Raw genomic sequence first — 22,109 nt, forward strand, 5'->3', positions numbered from 1 at the left:
AGGGAGGAGGAGGAGGAGGAGGAAGAACAGGAGAGGACAGTGTTCAACAGTGCATAAAGTTGCAAAGAAGTCAACAAGAATGAGGATTGCTAAAGGGCCATTAGATTTGGCTATCAACAGATTGTTATTAACTTTGGAAAGTGTAGTTTCAGTTGAATGATGAAGTCAAAAGCCAGACTGTTGAAGATTAAGAAGGGAAAGAAAAAAGAAGTATAAACATCTACTGTAGCTGGCCTTCTCAAGGATTTTAACCACAAAAGGCAGGAGAGATATGGGGCAATATCAGATATGGGTGTCAAGAGAGAATTTGTTTAGAATGGAGGAGATGTTAAGCTGATGGGAAGAAACCAGTGATGGAAGATAAGTCAGAAAGTGAGGATGACAGAGGGGGCAATTTCTTGGAGGAGACAAAATGGAATGGGATAACTTGTGCAGGGAGAATTTAGTCTTGATGAGGAGAAAGGCTTCCTTTTAAAATGTGAGACAATGTTGAAGGAGGGGAGAGTGGTAGAAAGCATTTGAGTGATATGAGATAAGGAGAAGGGGGAACAGAAGATTTTGTTGAATGGCTTTGATTTTTTCAGTAAAATACAGAGCAAGATAGAGAAAACCATGAGAGATTTAATTAAGAGTGAAAAAATTTAGAAGTACTATTGTGATGAGTAGCATGGTGAGTTAATTAGAGAGATGAAAAAGAAATGCCTAGCAGCAGGAAAGGGCCAGTTGAGGTTATGTAAAAAATTTTTGTGGGTCCAATCATTACATTTTCATGATTTTCTCCACTTTTGTTCAGAAGCACAGTGAAGATGTGAAGAGTAGGGTTGATCTAATGCTAATGTGTGGCAGGGTAAGATGGTTGGTATGATAAAATGGCAAGGAACTCAAGAAATGGGGACAGTGTAGAGGTGAACTGGTTTCCCAAAGAGACAAGATGAGGAAAGGAAAGATGGTGGCTAAAACAAGGGTGATGACTTGGGAGAGAATTTAGGGATCCAGGCAGTAAACTAAGTCATGGTGTTGACAAAGAATAGAGTTTGAGGTTAAAAGGTAAAAGGAGAGGTGGAATACCAGTAGATCTAAAAGGGGAATTTCAAAGTTCATAAAAATGTATGATATGTACATACGTGAATGATGTCTAGGTCAAGAAATGACCAATTACACTCTCTTTATATGTATTTGAGGTAGGATTGGAGGAGTAGATCATGTGATATTAGTCAAGTGAAAGAAATGAGTGAGTTTGAGGGACTACTAAGATGTATGTTGATGTTGATGTCCACTAGTATGAGGACATTAGTTGAGAAGAGAAAAATTAAGTCAGGCACTGAATTAAATATGAGCTACCTTCTGAACTCAATGGATTGGGGGTTGAGGAAAGAGATATGCATGCAGATAAATAAACAATAGCTACCAGAGTGTTAACTGATATAGATTAAGTGAACCTCCAAGGAGGAGAGTTTACTGAGTAATGTTGGAATAGGAAGAACCTAGGTTTAGCAGTAGGAGTATTCCAGCTCTCCCACTTTGGCTAATGGGTCAGATAGAATGAAATGAAAGTACTGTCTGAAACTGGAAAGGACAGGCTAGGAAGATGTGTGATCTAGAAGGAGTCAGATTTCAGTGAGAACCAAAAAGATTAGAAAAGGAAAAAATTTAAAATGAAAGCAAGTTGGTTACCTATGGAGCAGGCATTCTGGAGAGTACAGAGTGGGTCTCTTTGGGGTGGAGAATGGAGAGTATTAAGGTTTAGAGGGATGGAAATGATGTTATCAGATGGTGAGGGACAAGGAATTGGGTTTGAACGATAGCTGCTGGGGATTCAGAATCACTATGCTGGATAGGGTATGACTAGTGGGAGATTTTAGTTGTTAAAAGAAATATTTAGATATACTTGCTTTTTAGAAAAAAATTTAAACCTTTACCCTTTTTGTCTTAATATCAATTCTAAGAGCAACAAGGGCAGGGAAATTGGGTTTAAGTGACTTGCCCAGGATTACATACCTAGGAAGTGTTTGAGGCCAGATTTGAAACTAGGTCCTTCCAATTCCAGGCCTGATGCCCCATTCACTGTGTCACCTAGCTGCCCCTATACTTTCATTGTCTTTAGGGTTTGGGCCTTAAGGCAGAGTCATTTCAGAGTCATGGAAATAATTCAGATGAGGGACTAAGTACTTTTAGCAGAAAGAATATTATTAATCTTTCCCCAAGGCAGGGAACCAGCTTGGAGCATTGGTGGAATGGCACCCTTTCCCTTGACCAATAGCAGCAGGAGACTGGTACAATGGAATGGCACTTTTCATCTTCCTGAGGGAGACTATAAACTAGACAGGAGAAGACAGAGTATGAAAGAATCTGCTAATAAAATTCATTTCCAAATGGAGATGGAGGGGGAGGAAGCGAGGAACACCATCTAGCAAAGCTAAATGCTACTGTATTCTTGTCACATATCCTGGCTTTTTTAGGAGAAAGTAAACTTCCTTTTGTTAAATATGCAATAATGTGTTAGTGACTCATTCTATTACAAAACAGAATCTGAACTTAGAGATAGCTGGTCTTAAAATCAAATCTTCAACATCTAGATTAGACTAACTTTCCTTCCATTAAAGGCAACAAATATGACCCTGGAATTTGCTTGCTAGGGTTTAGATCACTCAGACCTTGCCACAGCTTCTTTATGGCATCTGGCCAGAATGACTTGGCTTCTTAGTTATCATAAAAATCAATCTATGTGAAGTTGAGACTGTTCAGATTTGGGAGATGACCCAAGACTATATAAATCACACTTCCCTGTTGATCTGACTTATTTCCATATGGAAGCTAAGGGAGACTACTTCTACTCAACCAACTGCTGCAATCTGTTACTGACCTATGAATGTATCATATTATTTCAACACCAAACCCAAACTTACAGGGCACCAACATGAGTCTGACCCTGCCCTGAAGGAGTAGGGAAGAGGGATGATATCTACTATTTCTATCAAAGTAAGTAGATAGAAGCTTATAGAACCTCCAAAGAGGAACATTAATCTAGAGACAAGGTCATCAAATTACAATCTGTAATCAAAGTTAAGAGGAATCAGATTAAAGGAAGGCATTAACCCCTATGCTGAAATTTCTGAAATAGTAGAGCTATGAAAATTATATAGCGTATACATACTGTAATATGTAAGACCAACTAGCTCTTTTATAATTTACCCCTCAAGAGGATTGCCTTAATGGGAGCTACCATGGTCCAGGATTAAATCATCAGATTTGCAGATTGAGAATTTCAATGTTATCATTTCAATGTAATCAATTAATACAAGAGTTTATTTAACTCATATATAGAAATTTCAGTTTTTAAATACTTACAGTGAGATATTTGATATAATAATGGTGTATTATTGATTGTACAATAATATCAATAATAGTAGTAGTGTTGATGTGGCATGGTATACTTGAAACACCCAAATCAGTGATTGCTTGAGGATTTGGAATCAGAGCTAAGGTAGCAGAAAAGACTGAGGATATTTAAACAATGCTATGATAGAACTTGCTCGATTATCTTGGCATCTTTCTAATAGACAGAGTATTCCTCCAGATTCAATATCTATTGGACATTGTCCTATCAATACTGACAAGCTCTTACTTTCTAATTTTCCTCTTTCTATATTCCTTATTGTCAAAAACTTCTTTATTTAGATTATAATTTATATTATAACTTATATTATAATATATTAAGATTATATATTTAGATTATACTTTATATTATAATTTATATTACAATATAGTAAGACAATATATTACAACAAATGTATATGTATTCATACAGTTTGGCACTGCTAACTTTTCTCAACCTTTCAGTTGTTTGGAAAAATTACCCATTGGATCTGTGGATAGGAAAAAATAATTCACTGCCAAATTATATATAGAGGATCATAGAAGATAAAATGGATAATTTTGATTATATAGGATTAAAATATTGTATGCAAATCCAATAATGCACAAATTAAAAGGGAAATAATTAAGTAGGAAAAAATCTTTGTAGCAAGTTTCTCTGATAAGGGTATTTCTTCCAAGATATATAAGTAACTGATTTAACTGATAAAAATAAAAATTATAAAAGACATTCCCCAGTTGATTAAGGTTACAAGCAAGTAGTTTTCAAGCAAAGAAACCCAGGCTAGCTTTAGTCATATGAAAAAATGCTCCAAACCACAAAAAATTGGGAAAATGCAAATTAAAGCAATTTTGAGATTCTACCTTAAACCTATGAGAGTAGTAAAGATAACAAAAAAAAAAGGAAAATTATAAAATAGGAGGAACTGCAGGAAAATGTCGATATTGGTAGACCTCTAAATGGGTATAACCATTCTGAAAAATTATTTGGAATTATACACAAACGCATTACTAAACAGTATTTGTCCTTTGATCTAGTTATACCACTCTTGGCAAANTATATATACATTTATATAAATATATATTTTCTTGTATTTGCATTTCCAGTACTTAGCATAATACCTGGCACACAGAAAGTGTTTAATAAATGCTTTTTGCCCAATTGGCTAAAATATGACCTATTTAATATCATTGAAGAAAATTCAAACAGAGCTTCAAGAATCTATCTTCTTTTGTCACAGAACAAAGAATATTTTTTATAATAGGCAGTGTTCTTGGTCAAGGTGTGCAACAAAAAGAAATTATGCTCCCTTCTAATCTCCTCTTCTCCTAGGCCAATCAGTTCTGTTACTGTATAGACAGTTGAATTTTACTCTAGCCTAGTGCTGAACTAAAATTTTAATAAAGCAAGGACCAAATGTAATTATACTAAAGAAGTCAGCATAGTTGAGCTGTGGCAACAGGAGTAGCTATCAGTAGCCTATGTTTCTAATGCTTAGACCAGTTGAAACCAATAGGAAAAAAGTAGAGCTTCTGGGTAGGAATAGTGATTGTTAGTCAAGTTAAGTCTTTAAAATAAAAAAGTTTTTAAAAAGTTTTTGTACAAACAAAACCAATATTGCTAAAATTATAAAATAAGCAGAAAATTGAGTGGGGGGATATTGCAGCAAGTTTCTCTGACAAAGGTCTCATTTCTATGACACTGATGAACCTGGTTCAAATTTATAAGAATAAGAGGCATTTAGGATATAAGTAGTTTTCAGAGGAAGAAATTCAAGCTATCAATAAACAAATGCTCTAAATCAGTGATGATGGGGGCACACTATTCCTCGCGGGCCAGATCCAGGCCATAGTTTGCCCATTACTGCCTTAAGCAATTCCCTAATTACTACACCCAGGCAAACTATGGCCTGGATCTGGCCTATGGGAAATAGTTTGCCTATCACTGCTCTAAATAACTACCTTTAACCCATCAGATTGATTAAGTTGACAAAAATGGAAAATGACAAATGCTGGTGGGGCTATAGGAAAACAGGTAAATCAATGTACTGGTGGTTTTGATATCTAGTATGGCCATTTTATAAAGCAAATTAGAATTTTTTTATGCCTCAAAAGCTAATAAACTGTGAATTCTCTTTTACCCAGTGATAGCAGTCCAAGGAATATACCCCAGAGAGAATATTGATCTGCTTTTTCTCTATTTTATTGATATAAAAATTTCCTCTGAGAACTGCTTTGACTGTATCCCATAAATTTTGATATGTTGTCTACTCACTGTCATTCTCTTGTCAATGAAATCAGTGATTGTTTCTATGATTTGTTCTTTGACCCACCCATTTTGAAGAATTAAATTATTTAGTTTCTAATTAATTTTCAAGTTGCCTTTCCATGAACCCTTATTGATTATAATTTTTATTGCATTATGTGACGAATTGCAGCCTCTCCAAAAAGTTCTTGTGTGGGTTTTAACACCTAGAAGGGAAACCAAGAACTGGGAAACTGGGTAAAAGATTAAGGGAGGAAAGACCTAGGTAAGACAAACACACAAAAGACACAGAGATCTTCAGCATAACGTCAGCAGGTCAGCTCACAGGCATCAGAGGCAGGGAGACTGAGCCTATTGCACTGATTTATTGTAGCATATTAGGATTGGGGGTTTTGGGATGTTGACCAAACAAGTAAAACAACAGTAGTACTATCATAACATTAATATCCAATTACAAGATAAAGGAATTGAATAGCAACACAATAGTATAGCTGGGTGTCCAGGAAAGAAGCTTAGTTGCAAACCTTTTTTCCAGGAACACTGTCCCAAACTTATTCAGATAGGTCTTTGACATTTCAAAGGACCTTTACAAATAGTATCTAGCTTCAAGACTGTAGATAATAATAGAGGCTTAATTTTTAAGTTCAACAAAATTTAAGTCCTATCCAATTTAAGGATTTAGAAATCAATCATGTGAAATATTATAAGTCTGGTCCATGAACACTTTGTTTATTAGAGTTAGCTTTTGAATATCTATTTAATAACTTCATGATTTGTTATAACTGAAATCCTTCATTATGATATGAAAAAGTTGCAGTTATTATTTTTGCTTTTCTGTATTTGGTTGTGAAGTTTTTAAGCCCTACTACATGGTCAATTTTTTATATGTACCATATACTGCAGAAAAGACGGTATATTCCTTTTTATCCCTATTCCATTTTCTCCAGATATCTATTAAATCTAACTTTTCTAAAATTTCATTCACTTCCTTTACTTCTTTCGTATTTATTTTTTGGTTAGATTTATCTAGTTCTGATAAGGGAAGGTTGAGTTCCCCCCACTATTATGGTTTTACTATTTCCTCATTAAGTTTCTTTAGTTTCTCCTTTAAAAATATGGGTGCTAAACCATTTGGTGCATATATGTTAAGTATTGATATTACTTCATTGTCTATAATAACTTTTATCAAGATGTAATTACCTTCCTCATTTCTTTTAATTAGATCTATTTTTGCTTTAGCTTTGTCTGAGATCATAATTGCTACTCCTGCTTTTTTTTAAATCTCAGTTTAAGCCTAAAAGATTCTGCTCCAGCCCCTTACTTTTACTCTGTGTGTCCACCTGCCTCAAATGTGTATCTTGTAAACAACATATGATAGGATTCTGGTTTTTAATCCATTCTTTATCTGCTTCCATTTTATGGGAGAGTTCACCCCATTTACATTCACAGTTGTGATTATCATCTGTGTATTCCTCTCCATCTTGATTTCCTCTTTAAATCCTGCCATTTCTCCTTTTGCTATTTCTCTACACATTAGTGTTTTGCTTTTAATTAACCCTCTTTTCCCCCTCCCTTATGTTACTCCCTTTCCCACCACCCCCTTTCTTATTTCCCTTCTACTTTTCTATAGCATTCTATACTCCAATGAATCTGACTATTCGTCCCTCTATGAGTCAATTCTAATGAAAGTAAGATTTAAGTATTACCCATCACCACCCTCATCCTCCCCTCTACTGTATTCTCCCCTCCCTTGCACCTCTTTATGCGATATAATTTACTCCATTTTGCTTCTCTCTTCCCATTTCTCTTAGTATAATTCTCTTTTTTAAGATTAGTATTTTTTCACATCATCTGAAACAGTTTATCATCACACCCTCTGTCTATGTATATTTCTTTTAACTACTATGATAATTTTAAAAAAATTTTAAGAGTTACAAATATCATTTTTCCCTATAGAAATATAAACAAATCAACCTTATTGAAGCCCTTACATTTTTTCTCTTTCTTATTTACCTTTTTATGCTTCTGTTGAATTTTGTATTTGGACATCTAATTATCTGTTTAAGTCTGGTCTTTTCTTCAGGAATGCTTAGAAATCTTCTATTTTATTAAATGACACTATTTCCCCCTAAAAGAATTCAGTCAGTTTTTATGGATAGGTAATTCCTTTTGTAAACCCAGTTCCCATGCCTTCCAGAATATCATATTCCAAACCTTCTAGTCTTTCAGTGTAATCATATCCTGTGTAAACCTGACTGAGGCTCCATGATATTGTTTCTTCCCAGCAGCTTGTAGTATCTTCTCCTTGGCCTGTGAGTTCTTGAACCTGGCTATAACATTCCAGGGAGTTGTCATTTAGGGATTTATTGCACGAGGTGATCTGTACATTCTTTGAATTTCTATTTTACCCTCTTGTTCAAGAATATCATGGCAGTTTTCTTGAATAATTTCTTGTAATATAATTTCCAGGCTTTTTTCAAAATCATGACTTTGGGGTAGTTCAATAATTCTTTTTTTTTTTTTAAACCCTTACCTTTCCTCTTAAAATCAATACTATGTATTGGTTACAGGGCAGAAGATTGGTAATGGGGATTAAGTGACTTGCCCAGGATCACACAGCTAGGAAGTGTCTGAGGCCAGATTTGAACCTAGGACCTCCTATCTCTAGGTTTTGCTCTCATTCCACTGACCTACCCAACTGCCCCCTAGTCCAATAATTCTTACATTGTTTATCCTGAATGTATTTTGCAGGTCAGTTGTTTTTATAATATTTCTTACTTTCTTCTATTTTTTCCATTCTTTTGATTTTGTTTTATTGTTTCTTGGTGTCTTGTGAAGGCATTAGCTTCTATTTGCCCAATTTTAATTTTTAAAGAATGAATTTCTTCCATGATCCTCCTTTTCCATTTGGTCTATTCTACTTTTTTGGAACTCTTTTCTTCATTGGATTTTTGTACCTCTTTTTCTAGTTCATCTATTTTACTTTTAAAACTATTTTCTTTTCCCATTACTTTCATTTATTTGTCCCATCGTTCAATTTATACAATAAAGTTAAACAAATTAGAAACACTTATGAACTGTTATTAACACAATGGCCAACAACAATTCCAGAGAATTCTTGACAAAAATGCTATCTACATTTAGATAGACAGGTAATGGATTCAGAGCATAGAATTATGCTTATTTTGTTCTTTTGGTCATGACTAACAAAGAGATTCACTTTGCTTAACTGTTCATATTTGTAAGTTTTTCTTTTCTTATTTTCCCAATGTGTAGGCAAGGGGAGGTGAGAGGGAAAGAATTTGGAACTAAAAATGAAATAAAACTGAATTAAAAAAAAAAGACACAGAGTAGTTGGCTTGCTTAGGGTTCTTTATAATGATAGTGAAAGTGGCAGTCAGAATTAGAATCAGATTTTGTGGCCTTCATGCTTTTAAAAAGATAGTACCAGAAGGTCATCATGTGGTAGGATTATTCTCCTTCTCCCTCTCCTTCCCTCCCCTCCTCTTTCATGCTCTTTCTTTGTCAGAGATACTAAAATAGAAGCATACTAACTCCTCTTTGAATGCCCACTCTTTCTGTAATTTCTGGACTATCATTTTTAACCCTTACTCTGTAATAATCGGTGTTTTGGCCAAGAATACAGGGTTTCTCCAAAGTCTTACTACAATTCTAAACTATATTTATTAAAGCTTAATAATAATATTATATATATTTAGCATCTATTAAAGCTTGAAATGGAATGAAGACTTTTGAGACACCCTGTTAAAATCATAATGGATAATATATAACAGAAAATATATAAAGGCGAATAAAATGAATAATTATTTCAGCCAAAATAAACACCATGTTCTAAACCACATTTATCTTATAATAAAACTTAAATGAATAAGTCAATATGACTAGCATATAATAACAATTTCATAGTAGACTATGAAAATTACAATCCTTTGAGTAAATTTTTTAAAATGTTCCTATGATTTATCACTTGTTTATTTGGTTATATGTTTGGGGATTTTGGTTCTATAAGTTATTCACTTACAAAAATGAATAATATAGAAACACATTTTGCATGATAATACATGTATAACCTAGACTGAATTGCTTATCAGCTCTGGAGTGGAAGGGAGGGAGACAATATGGATCATCTAACTGTGGAAAGCTTATGTGGAAATTTGTTATTAAAATAAAAAAATTTTTAATGTTGAAAACCCTTGAAATTAACAATGATTTCATTATAAAGCCAGAAATGAATACATACATGATGGTGTTAATGCCTGATAACTGTTGGAACATTTGTAGGCCACAACCCACAATTAAAGCTCGGCGAGTTGGAGGATAAGTCAGCATTCTGTAGATCACAGGTCCAGCTTGAAAACAAAGAAACAAATGCAGAGTGCTATTATTCTTTCATTCTCATTGTAATGGGATATATTAGTATAACTTCCATTATGTTTCAATAAAATTTAAATGATACAACTTTACTTAGGTATTTCTAAGTTAAACGAAATGTTTAAATGTATTTCTCCAGAATTGTTGGCATTACAAACCATTTTATCTAATTGAACATGAACATCCTTAGGGATAAAGTTTGAAATAAACATGAGAAATCTCAGGAAAATAATTTCATGGGAATCTTGAAGAATTGCATAGTTATGACAATTTGAAAGATCCAAATTCTATCTATTAAATTTCTCAATGAGATACACTTATCAAATATTCACTTTACATTTACCACTTTTTAATATTTAAAGATCTATTCTTTGTGTAGGAAGTAGAACTTCCTTTCCTACATACAAAGTCACCAGTAAAACATTAAATCTCCTATATAAATAGTATCTATGCTAGTTTATAAAAATACAAAAATCACTGCAATGCAGTAAAATTTTTTAAGGAATTTTGGCTCTAAAATATAAACAGACATACAAAAACACAAAACTCTAAAATGACTGAAATTTTCAAGAATATTAGTTTAAGAAACTAAGTGCTTTGGTGCTTTTATTTTTAAACAATATTAATAATAATTGCTAATAAATAATGTGTTATTTCCTCTAAAAAAACAAATACTAGGATCTAAAAACTCTCATGTACATCACACACACACACCCAATTGAGTATTCCAGAAAGAAAGATACACTGCTTTTCACTTTTGCATAAGCCCCATCATTATGGAAACAGATTTATGGTTTTCATTTCAGAAACTCCGAAGTAAGTCTGGACAAATATAAATCTCAATAAATAGATCTTGGAAGACATACAACAGTATGAGGTTCACATTAGGTCACATTAGTTCCACAAATACAAAGGATTCCTGTAGAAGTAGTGGTGGTGGTTATTTAGGAGGGGAGGTGGGTAGCGGTGATTTTAAAATCCTAAGGAGATTCTTTGTTTCTTTACAGGAGGGTTTTTGAAGGAGAGAACTTCTAATTATATTTCCACCCATAAGAAACTACTATTGTGCTTCAAAAGAGTCAAACTTGAAGCTATTTCCTCACAACCCAAATATCACACCCCAACTACCAACTTACTCTCCCCCAAATGGTCCCAGGGTTCTTAATATCTGTTGTGCTCTGGTTGGAGGTGTAGCAGTGTCTATATCCCCTAAAAGTTTCCTAAAATATTTATTTTATGGTTTATATTACACCAAGATGTGAGGAAGCATATTGTAGTGGCTAAAATGCTAGATCTATATTCAGGAAAACCTTGGTTCAGATTCTGATTCAGATACAGTGTGGGTGTGTAGTTCTGGTCAAGTCATTTAAATTCTCAAAGTTTCAGTTACGTCATCTATAAATGATAGAAATGGATTTGATGTCATCTAAGGTTTCTTCCACCCATAAACCTATGGAGGTAGAACCAAAACAAGCCTTTTTGTTCCCTATAACTTTTATGTATCCAATAGAGACTATAAGTCTTCACTAGAATACTTGTAACAACATAAAATAAAAATAAATGAATGTTCCATGGAAGTGAAATTTTCTGATACTAAAAAATAGTATATGTTTATTATTTTTCTTAAAGCAATACTGAATACTATCCCATGTTGTTCTCTCTATGTGTTGTGCTTTAGGTGATTGTTTATCTAACCTAATTGCAGGGTTTCCCTATAGCCTCCCTCTCCTCCTTCCCCAACCTGATGGAAAGGTACCTAATGGTTACAATTTCTGTGTATAATTCATGTCTTTATGGGTAGAAAAACTAATAAATTCGCGAATTATCTTCCTTCATACAATTCAATTCTAAAAGCTATTATTTGCTAGGTTGAGTAAATATTTATACCTTTATTATGGAAAAATTGGACTTCCTGTTAAAAATTACAAAGTGTATTATTCAAGAAATATTTTTGAAATCCAAATGATATTTTTATTTATTTATAGAGATATAATTAAGGCACAATCTAGAAATTAAAAACAAATACAAATATATAGTTCCAAAACTGAAATGTAAATAGAAAAATTAATGAATTCATAATTTATACCTGGTTCAAAGATGATATTGATATATATATGTGTGTTGATATGTTTTCACATACATACATATATGTATATAGAAAGTACACTGAAATGGTGGAAAGTTTTTTAGGAGACCTTAAGCACTTTACTGCCTAGGGGGTCTGGGGTGATAAGAGCCATATACTATCTTTTCCCTTCATGCAAGTTAGCCTAGTTTTTTTTCTTAAAAGACATTAATACCTTCCTCTAGACAGGACATTAATGATCAGCAAAAGAGATTACACAGTGCTCAGATAGGAAAAGAAACAAGGAAGTCATGAAAACCCACACAGGACAGAGATCCAGGAAAAGAAGATGGTTAACAGAAATGCTGCAGAGAGATTAAAAAAAAAAAGGATGAGTTCTGAGAAAAGGATAATAAATTTGGCAATTAAGAAATTATTGGTCACTTTGGAGAGAAAAATTTCACCCAAAAATCACAGAATTTGATAGGTGAAAGACAAATTAGTGGCAACCTACTCCAACCACGCCACAAAGGAATACTAATTGTAACAGAAAATTAAGTGATCATCTAGCCTTTTCTTGAGTTTTTCTAGGTAGGGAGAACACACCACCTCCTTTTGGACAGCTTCTAATTGTTAGAAATTTTTTTCTTGCACCCTAAATTTATTGCTTTTTAACTTTCACTCATTATTTCTGGTTCTTTTCATCTGTAGCCAAAAAAGAACTATATAACCTCTCCTCTATACAATAGCCCCACAAATAAAGAGTACTAAATCTGGTGACAAGAATACCTAAACTCAAACCCAGTCTTAAATAATTATAATCTGCATGACTCTAAGTAAGTAACCTAACTGTGCTTGCCTCAACTTCTTAACTAAATGAAGATAATAATATCACTTATCTCACAGGGCTGTTGTGAGAATTAAATAAAATAACATTTGTTAAACATTTATCAGTGTCTGGCATGTTGTAGGCACTATAAAAGTGCTTATTCCTTTCATTCGCCATCCCCATTATGTGCTCCATACCCACTACTATGCTGGAGTTTTATTTTCTCAAGGCTAAAAATGCTCAGTTCCTTCAAATGATCTTCATTTCTCAGGAACTCAAGGGAATTTCACCATTCTGGTTGCCCTCCTCTGGATATCCTCCAACTTATTCATATCCTTCTTAAACCATATGATGAACACAATAATCTTAACAGAATCTGACAAATAAGTGGTATTATTGCTTTCCTGTTCCTAGAAGTTTTGCTTCTCCTAGAAATTCCTTTATTACTCATATTACTTTTTGTAATTTACATACCTAATATATTCAAAAGAGGGGAATCCAATATGGCAGAGAAAAGGGAAAGGTTTGCCTGAGTTCTCTCAAATTGCCCTCCAAACAACTTTAAAGTAACACCTCAAAATGAATTTCAGGGTGGCATACTTCCTAAAAAGATAAGGGTGAAACAATTTTAATTCCCAAGGCAACTTAGAAGGTCTACAGGAACAGTCTGTCTCACTTAAGTGAAAGTGGACTACAGTCCAGAACAAGCTATGCCAAGGCAGGCCCCACCTTCACAAGCCAGTAGTAGGCTTTGCTGAGCTACTGAATCTCCAGTAGACATTTCTGGAGCTCTCATCTCTCATCACAGATAGTAACGAGGTCAGAAGGAAGTTAAAGATGTCCCTCTGCTGGCACTGGGTTTAGGACTCTTTCGCATTGTCCACTTATAGATCTATTGCTGTCTTAGGTCTCAGTCAGGGTGAGGAACAACACTAGCTGACTAGAGTATTCAGCTGAAGGGGAGTAAGCACCCTTGTCACCCTTCCATGGTCTCACAGATCTGAGCATACATCTCTCCTTAGATCATATTACCCTCAAAGAACTGAAAATTTATACATCTCCAGAACTAGTCTGAAAGCAGCTATACAAAAAACCTGAAATGTGGCATAATGCCCTTCCACCTCAGAGGACACAGTCAAACTTTCACAGTTTTTTAAAGTTAAAAGTCAAGAAATAAACTATAAACATATGCAAACAACAAAAAAAATTGTGTACCACAGAATGTTATTATGGTGACAGGAACATCAAAACAAAAATTCAGAAGAAAGCAACGAAGTCAAAACTGCCACATCTAAAGTCTCAAAGAAAAATGTATATATGTCTTAAAGAAATGTCAAAAAGAAATGCTGGAAGAACTCAAAAAAACAATTTTTAAAATTGAGTGAGATAGAGGGAAAATTGGAAAGTGAAATGAAAGTGATGCAATAAAATCATGAAAAAAATCAATAACTTAGTAAAGGAGTTTCCAAAAATACAAGAAAGAAAATTATACATTAAAAAACAGAATAGGCGAAATTGTAAGAGGCACAATTAACCACTGAAAAAAAGAGCTTCTTAAAAAGCAGAATTAGCTACATGGAAAAGGATGTATAAAAATTCACTAAAGAAAAGAATTCCTCAAAACATAGAGTTGTGTATATGGTCACAATGAAAGACTACTATGCCACAAGAAATAACACATAGAGCAATAAAAAAAATTTGGACAGATTTATATGAAGTGAGGAGAACCAGAAGAATACTGTACACAGTAATAGCAATAATGTACAATGATCTACTATACATCACTTAGCTATTCTCAGTAATGTAAGAGTTCAAAACAACTACAAGAGACTCATAATGAAAAAGGCTACCCACCAACATAAAAAAGCTGATGAAGTCTGAATGCAGATTGAAGAGTACCATTTTTCACTTTATTTCCTTCATGAATTTTTTTCTTAAAGAAGTGGCATATGTCTTCTTTCACAATGTGATGAACATGGAAATATGTATTTCATGATAGCACAAATATAGCCTACATCATAGTACCTGTTGTCTTAGGAAGGGGGGAAGAGAATGAGGGAGGGAAAGAACATGGATCATAAAATGTCAGAAAATTTATTATTAAAAATTTTATCTACAGAAAAATGTATAATTGTCCAAATGGAAAAAGAGAAAAAGCTTACTGAAGAAAATATACCAAGTAGAGATAATTTAATAATTATTTGACTATCTGAAAGCTATGATCAAAACAAAAGCCTAAATATAATCTTTTAAGAAATTATCAAGGAAAACTGCCCCGATATTCTAGAACCAGAAGGTAAAATAGAAATGGAAAGAATCCACTGTTCATTTTCTACAAGAGATCCCCAAGTGAAAACTTTAGAAATATTATAGTCAAATTAGAGAGCTCCCAGATCAAGAAAAATATATTGCCAGCAGTCAAAAAAATTCTAATATCATTGAGCATCAGTAAGGATAACACAAGATTTAGCATCTTCTATGTTAAAGGATTAAAGGGCCCAAAATATAATATTCTGGAGGACAAAGGAGCCTGGATTACAACCAAAAATCATTCACTCAGCAAAACTGAATATGATCCTTTCAACAGAAAAAAATAGATTTTCAATAAAAGAAGTTTTTCAAGCATTTCTGGATGAAAAGACAAGGAATGAATGGAAAATCTAGCTTTCAAATACAAGACTCAAAAGAAATATTTTTAAAAAAGGAAACTAGAAAGAGAAATCATAAGGGATTCAATAAGTTTATACTGTTTACATCTCTACATGGTAAGATGGTACTTATACTTCTAAGAACTTTATCATTATTAGGGAAGGCAGAATTAGAATACACAGACAGAGGTCACAGATGTGAGCTGAATATGAAGGGATATAAGGGATGAGAAGGAGGAATGTACTGGGAGAAAGAGGAAGGGCAGAGGTAGAAAGGGATAAATTAGATCACATAAAAGAGGCATGAAACATTTTTTACAGTTAAGGGAAAGATGGCGGATTAGAGGAAGGGAGAGTGCTTGATCCTTACTCTCATCAGAATTGGCTCAAAGTGGGAATAACACACATTTAGATGGGTATAAATCTATCTTACTCTTTAGGAAAGAAGGAGAGGAAGAGGATAAGAAAGGGATGCTGATAGAAGGGAGAGAAGATTAGAGGAGGCAGTAGAGAGAAGCACAACACAAAAAACAGGATGAAGGAAAATTCAGTTAGTAACCATAACTGTGGAAAAATTACAGCAAGTTTCTCTGATAATGGTCTCATCTCTCAAATATATAAAGAAGGAAGTCATATTATAAGAATGTAAGTCATTTCCCAATTGACAAATGGTCAAAAGATATGCTCTAAGTCACTATTAGAGAAAAGCAAATTAAAACAACTCTGAAATACCACTCCATACCTATGAAATTTGCTAATAGGACAGAAAAAGAAAATGACAAATGTTGGAAGGTATGAGGGAAAATTGAAACCCTAATTTAGTTGTGAACTAATCCAAACTGCTAGACAGCAGTTTGGAACTATACCCAAAAGGCTATAAAACTGTATACCCCTTTAATTTAGCAATACTGCTAGTAGATCTATATTGCAAAGAGATTTTATTCAAAAAAGGAAAAGGACTTAAATGTACAAAAATATTTATAGCAGCTCCTTTTCTGGTGGCAAAGAATTGGAATTTGAGGATATCCTCATCAATTGCAGAATGGCTGAATAAATTGTGGTATATGATTGTGATGGAATACTATGTTTTAAAAAATAAAGAGGAGGATGGTTTCAGAAAACCTGAAGAAACTTACATGAACTGATGCAACATGAAGTGAGCAGAACCAGGAGAACAATGCACACAGTAACAGCAATATTGTAAAGATGATCAATTCTGAATGACTTAGCTATTCTCAGTAATATAATGATCCAAGACAATTCCGAAGGACATATGTTGAAAAATGCTATCCACCTGCAGAGAAAGAACTGATGGAGTCTGAATGCAGATTGAAGCATACTTTTTAAACTTTATTTTTCTTGGGGGGAGTGTTGGTCTGTATTATCCTTTACCTAATATGGAACTGTTTTGCATTATTATACATTTATAATCTATATCAAACTGCTTCCTTTTTCAATATTGGGGGGGGGAGAGAGAGAATTAGGAAATAAAAAATTCTAAACCAAACATAAAAATGTCTATTTACATATAACTTTTAGAAATAAAATATTTTTCTTAAAAAAAAAACAAAAAACATTGGTGGATAGGGGCCAGGCACGTAAAAGCTATGTGCTACTCTTCTCCTTCAGAATGATCAGCAAAAGTAACTTTGATTCTGAATCATATGTGTACCAGCAATAATCATGGAGAATAGAAAAGAGTATCAAGCCTCAAAACCCTTTTGGGATCTATCTGTCCCTCCCCTTCAGCTAGCAGGCACTGGCCCAGATCCTCCTCTTCTACTCTACAGTTGGCCAGACTTCAGAGCATATTTATTCATGTCTCCTGCAGGCTGCATTTAAAGGAGCCAGATGGACATAACAATAACAAAAATACTATAAAATTATTATCCCATTTGATCCTCACAACAACCCTGAAATGTAAGTGTTACTTATTATTTCATTTTACAGATGAAGAAAGTGAAGATTACACAGATAGTGTCTGAGCCTGAAAAGGAGATGGAATGTAACAAATGTGTCAAAACATCTTTGTCTACAACATTTCTTGGGACTCAGGTAGAGATAACCTAATACTTGTGGTTAGAGTCCTGGGAATAGCAATGCCTCCCAGATCGCCAGTCCTCTTTACATCCCCTGTATCAACACTATTATAGAAGAAAGCAACCTTTGATTATCCCAGACTTTCTCTACCATGCAGGAGAAACCTTTTTATCCTGGAAGTTCACTCCACCCCTGGATTTCTACACGTTAAAAGTACCAGGTGACTTCCCTCTATCATTAATTACTTCCTCCTAGAATGTCCATTTTAAGGAGGTCATCCAGGTCTGCCATGCCTTCATTTTTCTCCTGTATATTCTCCTAACTCTCCCAGATTTTCTATTCATTCTATTGGACCCCTCTTCCATCCCTATTTTTCATCTTCCTTTTATGTATTGTCTTTCTCCATTAGAATGTAAGCTCTGAAGGAGGGACTTTTTTTCCCTCTCTCTGTATTCGTATTACTAGTCCTTAGCTCAGTGCCAGGTGCACAGTTATATAATGTTAATATAGTTAACAGTTAATAAATGTTTCTTGACTTAACTAGATTTAACTAACTAGAGAAACAAGCAAAATACCTCTTGGAGTGGTAAAGTTCCCCAATAAAGGGGAAATCCTTTTTTGGTAATTAAAAGCTATAATGTTTTTTTTAAAAAAACAGTACCTACGATTTGTGGTGGTTAATATTCTAGTCAATAGTTTCAGTTGTCTTTTGTCTTTAAGGCAAAACCTTAAAGCCTCCTATTTCAATGTAAAAATACAGGTTCTACTAATCAAGCATTACATTGCCTACATACTAGTCTATAAAGTTTTTATACTGAACTTAACATCGAACCACACCTGAAGTCATATTCTTAGCAAAACAATAACTTTCAGCTCACCTTGGCCCCTGAGAGTCTTCATATCAGGTTACTCGTTTTATTCATCATCATCACCTTCCTCCCCTTATCCTCATTTGTTCATTCATCTTAGATCCTATTGATCTGTCAGGGTTTTTCTTTACTATATTATCCCAGGCCCAGGCATGATATGCTTCAATGTCCTTTTAATAGCTTTCCTTTCTTTGGCACACTGCTCTTATCAGGAAATGTCAATCTGTGGCTCTTAATTTGAATTAGCTTCTTGCCTGAGTAAGAATTCTCAAGTTACTTTTCAAGCAATGTGAGAAGTGGCTAAATCAGCACTGAAACTGAACAAGTAACTTGTGTTTTGCCCTCTGTTTTAAGTTCTCCAGTAAGCTACAGGTTAAAGGAGAAAGTGGAGGAAAAGAACAATCAGAGAAATGTTTTAATTGGTTACATGTTTTATGTTTTGCACTATTTTAAATTCTCCATCTTTAGTACTATAATGTATCTTTCAAAATTCAGGTACAGGTAAGAGACAACTTTTCAGATTTCTTATCTTTCATGAGGGTAACAAATAACCAAAGCAGAATTATCTTTCTTTAAATCTGCTAAAGCTGAAGAGATTATCTACCTAAAAGCTTTTCTTTTACATGTTTTTCTTTGTAATTAAATTTTAAAATAAAACTGAAAGATGAAATAATACCTAAAGCACAAAGTAATTCCTATAGGATATAAATGTTACTATGGGAATTAATTTAAGTATGAAATAGCCATTTAACTACAAGATTGACAGGAAATAGTATGACATTCTAGATAACATTTAGTATATCTATACAACTCTTCACAAACAAGGTGATAAATGAGTTATTATTTGAATCAATAATCTATTTTGGCTTATCTATGTGTATTATGTAATATATTTGTGCTTTAAATATGAATATTGATATATTATTATACATTTAGTGGAAAAGAGGCTGGATTTGGAGTCTGAGGACTAAGATGTGTGAACTGGGTCTCACTTTCCTTATCAAGAAATTGAGAGAGTTAGAGTAGATGACCTCACAGATCTCTTTTAGGCAACTAGGTGGCTCAGTAGATAGAGAGGATAGAGCACTGGGCTTGGAGTCAGGAAGAATCATCTCTTGAGTTCAAATCTAGTCTAAGACACTAGCTGTGTGACCTTGGACAAATCACTTAACTCTATTTGCCTCAGTTTCCTCCTTTGTAAAATGAGCTAGAAAAAGAAATGGCAAACCACTCTAGTATCTTTAAGAAAACTAAAAAGGTGGGGCAGCTAGGTGGCTCAGTGGATTGAGTCAGGTGCAGAGATGGGAGGTCCTGGGTTCAAATCTAGTCTCAGACACTTCTTAGCTGTGTGACCCTAGGCAGGTCACTTAACCCCAATTGCCTAGCCCTTACCACACTTCTGCCTTGGCACCAAAAACATAGTATTGATTCCAAGATGGAAGGTAAGGGTTTAAAAAAAAACATGAAAAAGGAGACATGAAAAGTCAGCAATGCCTGAAAAATGACTGAATATCATCAAGGTCTCTCTCTTTTTTTTTTTTAGTTTTTTTTTTAAACCCTTGCCTTCCATCTTGGAGTCAATACTGTGTATTGGCTCCAAGGCAGAAGAATGGTAAGGGCTAGGCAATGGGGGTCAAGTGACTTGCCCAGAGTCACACAGCTGGAAAGTGTTTGAGGTCAAATTTGAACCCAGGACCTCCCATCTCTAGGCCTGGTTCTCAATCCACTGAGCTACCCAGCTGCCCTCATCAAATTCTCTTTTGACAGTAGCACTAAATTCTATTAACTTAGAATTATCTTGTGAAAGGCAATATACCATATACTTTAGACATATCACATTATTAAAAGAAGGCGACTTAAGAAATCACTATATTCTTTATATTAAAAAAACTATATTATATTAAAAAAACTATAAAACCAGCATACCTGAACCAACTTCTTTTTCCTCCTCTTCAATACTATTTTTGATAGTATCATATTCTTCATCAATTATCTGGTTGCCTCGTATCTGTGACAAAATTCTCCGAGCCTTCTGAGTCTGTCCTTTCTGAATGAGCCATCTTGGGCTTTCTGGTAGAAAGAGAAACCCAAGGAACTGTATTGTTGCTGGGATGGCTGAAAGGCCCAACATATACCTACAAAAAACAAAAGGAGCACTATGACATCTAATGTTAATAGCAATAAAGCATAAAAGAATCATGTTGGTCACAAAGTCTAAAAGTCAGATTTCTTTTCTGTATTTTATGTAGACCTGAAGCTCTCTCTAGGCATTGAGGTGGTGTAGTGGATAAAGCATTAGGCTTGTAATAAGGAAAACTCATCTTGGTGAGTTCAAATCCAGCCTCAGAAACTTTCTAGGTATGTGACCCTGAGCAATTCTTAACCTTGTTTGCCTCAAAATTTTCATCTATAAAATTATCTGGAGAAGGAAATGGCAAACCACTCCAGCATCTTTGCCAAGAAAACCCCAACACTGGTTCATGGAGAGTCAGACAAAACTGAAATGACCAATCAACAACAAAAGAGAACCTCTTTGTACTGTGGATCTACTCCAATATTCTGTCCTGGATTAGGGCTATAAACGGGTTCTTCAGTGCTGTGCTTATATGACACAGTCACTGGCAGGTGTTCAAAAAACAAAACAAAACATCAAATACAGAGATACACTCTGTCTACCAGTTGAATGCCAGCCTCATTTCAGAAAGGCTCACAATTAAAAAACACATTGGTGTAACCTATACCAAGACAGATAAAGTCACAGAAAGTTCAAAGTATAGCAATATAGGGCTGACATCAATAATATTTAATGCTATTATATCATCTTGAAAAAGACGTGACCAGTCAAGATAGTAGAGAAAGAGATCCTAGCTCTCCTCTACAACTGCTATTCAAAGATCTAGAAAAAAATACCAGTTCAAATTCAAATCAGAAAATCTTTGGGGGAAAAAAAAATCACAGTGAGCCATTTATTCCAGCCAGGGTCAACAAGGAAAGAAATAGGTCTCAACTGACACTGGTGATGGGGCCTAGCCAGGATCACTCCATTTCCTGAATCATGCAAACTGAATAAGGACCTATCCATAGTTATGCACCAAGACAAATATACGTATATATAACATATGTACATATATGTGTGTGTCATTTACAAAAACTGACAAAGCATTTATGTATAAAAGCCTCATCTACAATGGCAGAAAAGGAGAACTCAAACATAAAAAAGAGAAAGACTATACCAGTTGATTTGGAATGCAAGCTAAAAAAGATGAGAAAACAAAAGATTTATAAAGATCCAATTGAACACAAAAATAGAAATCTTTAAAATCAAGTAAAGACTAAAAGATTAAAAGAAAAAATCCAGTAAATTAATTTAAAAACTATGAATGAAAAAAATAGCAAAATCATTACCTAATTTGATTTTTAAAATAATAGCTAATAGGAACAGCTAACATTTATACTACTATGTGTCAGACACTATACTAAGAACTTTATAAATATTATCTCATCTTATCCTCACAAAAACTCTGAAATAAACATGCTATTAATATCTCTATTTTAAAGATGAGGACCCTGAAGCAAAAAGAATTTAAGTGACTTTTTCAAGGTTATACAATTAATAAGTGTCTGA

The 22,109-nt window shown here is 34.1% G+C and overlaps 1 protein-coding gene across 1 annotated transcript in view; it reads right to left on the minus strand.

Annotated features, from left to right (window-relative positions):
• SLC2A13 (solute carrier family 2 member 13) overlaps positions 1-22,109 on the minus strand; it is a 134,599-nt gene that overhangs the window by 66,020 nt on the left and 46,470 nt on the right. Inside the window, exons 3-5 of the mRNA XM_044679105.1 lie at positions 20,411-20,619; positions 9,903-10,011; positions 7,856-7,971 (exon numbers count right to left, since the gene is read on the minus strand). Coding sequence (XP_044535040.1) covers positions 7,856-7,971; positions 9,903-10,011; positions 20,411-20,619 — 434 coding nt within the window. The remainder of the gene's footprint in view (positions 1-7,855; positions 7,972-9,902; positions 10,012-20,410; positions 20,620-22,109) is intronic.

Source organism: Gracilinanus agilis, chromosome 5, assembly GCF_016433145.1.
Source record: "Gracilinanus agilis isolate LMUSP501 chromosome 5, AgileGrace, whole genome shotgun sequence".
Taxonomy (NCBI): domain Eukaryota; kingdom Metazoa; phylum Chordata; class Mammalia; order Didelphimorphia; family Didelphidae; genus Gracilinanus; species Gracilinanus agilis.